The sequence below is a fragment of the Miniopterus natalensis genome, chromosome 17 (genome assembly GCF_054644295.1).
Source record: "Miniopterus natalensis isolate mMinNat1 chromosome 17, mMinNat1.hap1, whole genome shotgun sequence".
In the NCBI taxonomy this organism is placed as follows: Eukaryota; Metazoa; Chordata; class Mammalia; order Chiroptera; family Miniopteridae; genus Miniopterus; species Miniopterus natalensis.
Window position 1 is genome coordinate 33656343 of NC_142097.1, and position 8824 is coordinate 33665166.

The 8824-nt window shown below is 42.6% G+C and overlaps 1 protein-coding gene across 3 annotated transcripts in view; it reads right to left on the reverse strand.

Moving 5' to 3' along the window:
- Positions 1 to 7303, reverse strand: part of USP32 (ubiquitin specific peptidase 32) — a 103018-nt gene extending 95715 nt beyond the window's left edge. For all 3 annotated transcript variants that reach the window (XM_016203539.2, XM_016203532.2, XM_016203547.2), the window contains exon 1: positions 7242 to 7303. In XM_016203539.2, the coding sequence (XP_016059025.1) occupies positions 7242 to 7299 (58 nt within the window). In that variant the 5' untranslated portion in view covers positions 7300 to 7303. The remainder of the gene's footprint in view (positions 1 to 7241) is intronic.
- Between the last annotated feature and the right edge of the window lie 1521 nt (positions 7304 to 8824).

Below are 8824 nucleotides of genomic sequence, written 5' to 3' on the forward strand. Positions count from 1 at the left end.
ATCATGGATGAAATGTACATAAAGATCATTGTATAAAAATAAATCATTTCATGTGCAAAGTTAATTAAATGTTATATATTACCAAAAGGCATTCTCAAGTGTTCATAAGCACAATACTTACTGTCATACTAGTTTCTCATGACTACTCAGGAATTTATATTATTAGGTATCAACTTTAAATTGAACTAAACAGACAAAAATCACATATTACATTTAAGGCTCTTACATTTTTAACTACCATTCAAAACCTTTAATAGAAATTTTGAGATGAATACATTGCTTAGTATATTTAATCCCTGTCAGCGGTCCATTCTTTACCCCCCAATCTTACAAACATTATGCAAATTCTCTAAATCTTCTCTCCACCATTTATACATTTATACATTCATACATTCACCCAGCCACCCAATATTTACTGAGCACTCTAAATAAACCAAGCTCTGCACCTATCCTGGCAATGGGGATTCAGCATCATGCCTGACAATAAATATCAACTGCATGTGATAAAGGCTATAAATAAACTATACAGAGTAGTGCAATAGTGACAGAAGACAACGTCATATAAGGTGATAAAAGAAGGCCTCACTGAGGCCATCAGAACTGAGACTTCAAGTCTAAAGAATGGGCCAGACATGTGAATATTTGTAAATAGCTTCTCCTCGCTGAGAAAAAAACATGCTGAGAGAAAAGGAATGACAGGATCTGATTTGGATTTTAAGACTGCACTGGCTACTATGTGAAAATAGGAAATCACTGCACTCTATCTTAGCAAAAGATGATGGCAGCTGGAACCAGAGTAGTGGCAGTGAAGATGAGAAGAAGTTAACAGTTTGAAATGGATACCAAACAGGACTAGGTAACAGACTCAAACTGGAGATAAAAGGATAGGTCAGACAATGAAAGAAGTGAGGATATCTCTATATTTTTGGCTTTAGCGATTGGGTTGGAATAATGGTGCCATTTACTGTCATGGGACAGACTAGGGGAGACCTACCTTGATAAAAGGGTCCTTTCATAATGGAATCTCTCTAGACTCTCACAAGTCACTAGGAAAGGGCAAGAAACCATAGCAAACCTTGTAAGGGGTAAGATGCTGAGACAATATAACTTCTTTATAGAAACAAAAGAGAAGCTGGAAAATTTCCTCTGTAAAACCTCATTTTAGCATAGCTTTTCCTTTTTGAAAATTTTTATTTATTTATTTTTTAGAGAAAGAGGGAGACAGAGAAACATCGATTTGTTGTTCCACTTACTGATGCATTCATTGATTGATTCTTGTATGTGCCCTGACCGGGGATCCAACCCACAACCTTGGCATATCAGGACAATGCTATATAACAAACTGAGCTACTCGACCAGGGCTTCTTTTGCTTTTAATGTAGTCCAATATCAAGGACTCCAAGAACCATGTTATAGCAAGGTTTCATAATATCAATTTTCTTGGACTTTGTTCATAAGATAGTGATAAACTTAGGACTTCCCTAAAATAAAGAGAGCTTTATGTTAATTAATATTAAAACTCTAATAAAGAAGGATGTAAAAATGAAGGCCTTCATCTCTGGTTAGGTCTTCTAATAGGTGTCTCTGACTATAACAGTAAATACCAAAAAGTTAATTTTTCAGGTTTTTATGTCAGTAGTTAACTATCCACCTCTGACCTCCAAGAGCACTTTATTATTAGATGAAAGAACTTATTGGCATGCAGAATGAGGTAGAGGGTCTCAATTTAAACACAAATATCATGAAGCCCAAAAGGTAGAAGCAGAAATATAAACAAGCCCTGAAAAGTCATGCTTACAGGATACAGTATGAAAGCACTGTCAGTTCCATCTCAGTCTTCTCAGTACCACTATCAAACCACCAACTCTGAATTCATAAATAAAATCCTACCATTCCTGCAGCTGTTTAACATTAAAGCTTCTAATCCAAACTCTCAGCATTAATCTCTCATGCTCCAAAACCAGATTTTCTATAGTGACAGCAAAAATAATAACAACTACCCTGATTTTTCCGGTGACCTATCATATAACCAAGTGCCAAAAATCTTCCCTTTCTCCTGAGAAAACACCTGGCTACTGGACGGTCACCACATTCCCAACTCTAGGTTACTCACATATCTTTCTGGAAGGTAACCCTGAATGTTTTCACTGTGAAGTCTTACTAACCAAGCACAAAGACAAACAAGAAACAAGAAAAAAAACAACAGTTGTCCAGTTTGGTAAATGGGGAGGCCATTAACCATCAAGTGATATCACCTCATTCTGCTCATCCCCCAAACCCAGGGTTCATTGATATATTTATCTCCTCTTTACCACTGACACTCATTATGGAGTGTCAAACTGGACATTATGAAGACCAGCACCTTTGTAACTACTTAAGTGACTACTTATAAGCAGACTAATTCAAAACTATCCACCTCTGACCTGTTTTTCTCCTTTACATTTAATAACCGCTGCCTAGGTATACTTACAAAGGCTGAACCAAAACTTACAATTCCATACTAAAGATAGAAAGTTCACTGGTAAATTTAATAAATTCAGATGAAGGCAAATAAGTGCTCTAATAAGAGAGAATAGTGGATCCCAGAAGGTACCAACTGTGAATTCAACTTTGATTCATACAATGATATATTATGCTAAACCAGCTAATATCACATCATAGGTGATATAATACTAGTGGAATTTTAATATTAATTCTATGAAACTTGGGGAATAAAATCTTGTTTGAGAGTCAATGTTTTAGATCATATTAGGGTTGGTGGATAGACAAAATGAAAAGTACCAGAATCTTCAACTATTATATGTTTAATTATTCCACTAGCAAACACAACAAACTTTAAGTGACTAGGAAAAGTAAATTCTTTAACACAATTTTTGAACACATACTATGAAATGTGTAGTGTTAGGACAGTTGCAGGCCACCAAATACACCCCCCCACACACTGCATTCCACTAGCATTTACTTCCACAGTACTGTCGAACTTAATATACTAAATGTTAATCATTTATAAATGATACACATATATTCCACTTTTAAAAAGCATTCTGTAGGCAGGTCCGAGCATGGCGCAGAGGCAGTGCAAGTTCCAGGCACAGGGAGCGGACCGCTAAGAGCAAGACGGCGGTGGTGGTAACGGTGGCGGTGCCCTAGGAGCAGAACCAGGCTGGAGAAACCGAGGTCCTGTTATCGCCCCCAAGAAGGTACGCATTGTGCAACAGCAAAAGCTCGAGAAGGACCTGAAGGTCAGGATCTGGAAGAAGGCTGAACGTGCTGTGGTAATGAAAGCCAGCACCAGCCTACCCAAGAAGCTGGCACTGCTGAAAGCCCTGCCATGAAGAAGTAGGCAGCCTCTTCCTCCTCCTCCACCATGACACCTTCCTAAGGACAAAGCCCCTGCCTTCACGCTCAGACCTCTACAGATGACTGACTCCATGAGCAGCACCCTGGATAGAAGGAGCCCTGCTCCCCAGATCCCTGGGTTGCAGCTCAAACTTTGGGGGGCTGGCCTGTGAGCAGGTGACGAACACGTGTAGTGCATGGGTCAGCTTCCCAGAGTGCCAAGAACTCAGCAGTGGCCCTGAGGAAATGTTCACCAATTTTCTGTACCCACCTAACCCCACCCCCACCAATTTCTTTGTCCACTGGTTTAACCCAGAGCAATAAACTGGCTTTGTCATTCAAAAAAAATTATGTACATTATCAAACATACACAAAATAGAACTTTAAAAAGAAGCTCTAAAATTTTTTTCCCATCTCCTGACCCCCCATGGGAAATTTTTTTCCCATCTCTTGAATACATCTTGAGGTATATACACTTCAGTGAGAGGGGGTCTGAATAATCTTTGTTCCTTCAGTGCCTAAATCATAGGCAGTGCTCAGTAAAAATTTGAGTAATTAATGAGCAAAGGGACACTCAAAAACGTGTATCCACAACATAACTTTCTGACATGTTATAGTTCATCACCCAGCGACTTAATCCAATATAAGTGCCAAATTCTACTTAAGGAAAGAGGTTAGAAGAAATTTTATCCACTGTATTTTATTATCACAATTTAAAAGCTAAGAATAATTTTTTTTTAATGTTTTTAGTGATTTCAGAGAGAGCAAGAGTGAGGGAGAGAGAGAAACATCAATGATGAGAGGTAGTCATTGATTGGCTGCCTCCTGCACACCTCTGGGGGTCAAGCCCACAACCCAGGCATGTGCCCTGACCGGGAATCAAACCATGACCCTCTGAGTCATAGGTCCACCCTCAACCACTGGGCCATGCTGGCCAGGCAAAAGCTAAGAATAATTTTAATTCAACAATTCTTGGAAGAAGAAAAAAGTGTTATAATTCTGTTTCCAGAATGATAAAAGGAGAGAGGAAAGGGGGGAAAGAATTAAAGAATTGGAGAAGATTTTAAGGTTTCCTGGAGTTACGAAATACTTTGAAACTGCAATTCATCTTCCATTGTTTTTTAATGCTATATTCTAAGCATTTAGAATAATTTTTAGGAATACACAAACCACACACTTAGATACAAACTTAGAAATAAAGAATACAGCTGTTAAATTCTCAGTACCCATTAATTGCAGTAGGTATAGTTTAGAAAATACATGCAATCTAAAACAAGTCAAGCCTTCAAGGGAAGCTTTTTGTTCTATCCAAGATATTCAAGAAAACCAGATACAAGTCAACAATAAAAGCCACCACTAAGACATCTCCCTTAAAAAAAATGTTGAGGTATACTTTCAGAAAACTATTAATGTTTATATAACTGACATACAGTCTAGCCAAAATAGTAGGCAAAAACCATCTTCCTAATTTCTAGAGCTTCTGAAATGTAAATAAGAAGTGACTAGACTGCCATTTCACTCAGGTCCAGTAAGTGTTATCTGTCATTAACATAACACTCCATTTCCAGGGCCCCATTCTGCAAGATAAACTGCCTGCACGTCCAATTTGCATGAGGTAATATATACTTGACTATTATTTTAATACTACCTAATTATGGCTAAGCATTATTTTAGTGCTCAATAATTTCAAGTAAAGCGAAGGGGATAGGTATTTCAGTAGTTTATCAAGCTTGCTTTTTACTTATACAATGATTCATATAACACACATTGTGTGTCCAATCCACCTTTCTCATCTCCCTCCATTCACCATGTACAATATAAACAAGCAGATAAGACTAATGGATGGAGGTTTTAGTACCTATTTAGATTACTCAAGTGCCCCTCAAAAGTTCACAAACCATTTTTAGCTCTATCAACAGCTTCATAAATTTTTTCTATAACCTTACTAAAAGAAATTCCAATTAAAGCCTGACATTTGCTAGAGTAAACAGTATCACATTCAAAAGAATCACCCACTTAAAAAACAGCTCCTGGTTTACATTTAGAAATGTTATTTTATCAACTTGCTTCTCTCTTTTTGCTTTAAGTTTCCTCTGCAGCAAAACTGATAAAATATAAATTCAAATAGTTAAATAAGGTCTGAACAAATATTTTATTATTTCAAACACGTTTTAAAATTCAACAGGCATACACTTCGTAACAAATTTAAGTCAAATCAGTTTAAAATGCACCAACTATTAATTTCATTCATATACAAAGGTACAATCTTAGTTTGATATGAGAGTAATCAGGCTAGAGTAGATAAAAGTTTAATTTTAGAATTCCTAAATGCCAGCTACATCACCTTCAAACTTAAGAAACTAAACACTTCTGAAAACCTGAAGCTATAAATCAGTCTGATTGATGTCGTCTTTCATGCCATGTAAGCCATTGCCTAATTGAGGCCAGACCTGTCAGGCTCAACAGCATCCCAGAAATGACTAGCCTATTAGAGCTGGAACCACATCAAGAATTTGGAATATTTCTCATATTGAGGCAAGGAAAAAAGTTCAAGTGAGATTGTCCATACAACAATCATTATACTGTTTCACAGGAAAAGACATAAAAAGGGTATTTTTGTAATTCTGGTCAGTCCACAATACCTCTAAACTCTATGTTCAGGTGATGACCCACTGAACTTACCCCTTTTCTTCCTACATATTAACAAGAGTTCACTACTAAATTCTCGTTTTGAATGACTTTAAATCTAATTTCCACTTTATGTCCTTAACTATTAAAACCCTCACCTGGACCATGGATGGTTGAGTTGGAAACCAGTTAAAAATAATGCCTAACACCTAACCTGCTTAATGTTTGTCACTTCTTACCAAGAAAATCCATTAAATGTCACAAAGAATTAGAAGCACATAGACTGATACACACACACAAACACACACACAAATCCCAGTCATGAAAAACTGAGTCACCTTCCTGCCATAAAGTGTGCAATAGACACTTCCAGTTAGCGTGTGCTTTAGCGATCATGGATGGACAGCGGTATCAAAGTAAGTGGTAGGGGGTTGGGGCTGTTAACATACTGTGCATCAGAGCCAATAAGCAGCAGGCTGGAGCTGGCAGCAAGGCCAGTCTCTACAGGGAGCTATAACACAATATCAGAATGCTGGATTTCCGAATGCCATTTTACAAGGAGAGGGGGTGAGCACCGTGGATCAAGTGCAATAAAAGGCTCTGGCCAACATCTGAGGAGATGAAACCTAAGACAAGGTCTTGTGGCTACACCAGCTGTCCAGTCTCATCTCACCTCAAACACAACTTAATTTCAGGTCGTTCTTAGCAAAGTCAGCCGCTCAAAGGGTGTGGATGGTGATAGCCCCCAAGAGACCGGCAAAGGCCCTCGGAAAAGGGAGAGACTCCACAATTGGAAGGAGCTTCTACCGGCAAAGAGAAGAGGGCTTCGCAGCCGCCTCCTCTCTCCCTTCCAGGCAAGGCTGTTAGGTACGAGATTAGGATGTTGTTGGAAATTTCTATGAAGGAGTGATGAGAAAAATGGCAGTAAGAGATGAGGGGGTTGCAAGAGCTGGTGCCACTCAAGAAAAGGGGGAGAGGAGGACTTCCCTGGACCCATCCAGGATAACGACGACACCGGAAAGCATGGGCACTGCCCTGCAAGCGCCAGATACCTCTCCCTCCGGGAAACCTTCGCCCCCTTCCATACAGTCCCAATTCCCCAACACTGCTCCCACCCGACCCTTCTCCCCATATTCCCCATCGCTGGCCTCCTTACCCTTCCGCCTCAGGCGCCCCACGCCCTCAACCTCCCCTCCCCTGGCCCGGTCACCCACCCTCTGGGCAGCCCGTCGCTGGCCTTCCCGGCAGCAAGCCCAGACCCCTCCCCCCCTCACCTCTCCTCAGCGCCTCCTCGTAGCTGAGGAATCCGATCCGTGACTCCTTGGCGCCCATGCTCCCCTCATCCCCTCGGCCGGGGGTCGGAGCCTGATCTCGCCCCCACCCCCCCTCCCCGCCTTCTCCTCGGCGTCCCTGGGTGACGGTGTCAGCGTCCCCCGGACCCCTCCTCCCCCCACACTAACAAGTGCGGCTTCTGCCCCGGCGGCTCCTCCCGGCTGCCGCCACCGCCTCCATGCCGGATCACGTGACCCGCTCGCACCCCGCCCCTTCCCCTCCCTCCTACTCCGCCCTTCTCGTCTCTCCTCCCCTCCCTTCCCTTCCCTCCTCACGCCCACTTCCCTCCCCCCCAACCCCCTCCCGCCAGCCCCACCGAGGCCGGGGATTGTTCCGGGTAATGGCCGCCAAGGGCCAGACACTCCTTCCCGCCCCACGCTAACCGCTCGCAGGGGCGCAGGGGCGCAGGGGCGGGGCCGGACCCCGTGCGTAACGCAACATCCCCACCTTCCGGCCAATCCGAAGCCGAGAGGCCGGGACCTCCGCCTGCCCGGGGGTGGTGACTTCCGGGGCGCTCGAAGCCGACCCTCCAGCCCACGGGTCCGGGTGCCGGGCGGGGCCTGAGGGAACAGCGGTTGGTGTCGCCTGGTCCGAGACCCATCTTGGAAAAGATGTGGAGTCTTAGGAAGCCGGGGCCTGAGGAGGGCGGTTCCTGAGAGAGGGGAGCGGGCAGGCTAGGAACTCACGTCAGAGAAATTTTCACTGGGAGGGAGTTGTGAACGGAAAGGAGACTCAGAGGTTTCCTGTGACGAAAGACTCCTTTCTCCTAGTGGGGAGAGCCCTGAAGAAAGTGAACCTTGTGACAGAGTTTACAGTGCGTGCCTTTGCCGCGTAGCCCCGACCCCACCTCAGTGGACCTGTGCCCTTCGCCCCCGTCCCGCTCCGAACCTGCCAAAGGCGCAGCTCGCTTCTCCTCAAGAGTTGCTGCCCACCAGAAACGGGAGGGTTACCACAGATAACAGAGTTCCCCTTTTAAAGTGAGTTTTTATTTGTAAAATATACAGGGTGGGGCAAAGTAGGTTTACACTTGTGAGTACAGAAAAACAATTTATTCTTGTATTATTTTCCATACAAACAACTGCAAACCTGCTTTTCCCCCACCCTGGACATAGCAGAATTCCCATTTTAACCATTTTTAAGTACCTCATGAGGGGAATCATAGTTTGTTCTTTTGCGGCTCTAGTTTATTTCTTCTTTTGTGGCTAGCTTATTTCACTTAATGTCCTCAAGGTTCCTCCACGTTTGTACCATGTGTCAGAATTTCCCAGATTTACCATGTGATCCAGAAAATCCACTTGAGCGTATAACCAAAAGAATTGAAAGCAGGGAGACAGACACCCATGTTTATAGACCGTTTATTCACAATAGTCAAAAGGTGGAAGCAACCCAAAGGCCAGCAGACAGAGCAGTAAATAAAATGGGGTATACATATGCAATGGGATACTGTTCCCTGTCCCGTTCCTCGCTCTGGAACTCAATACTCAGTTTGCTTTCGTTTGCGGTCACCCTGAAAGTCACAGTATAA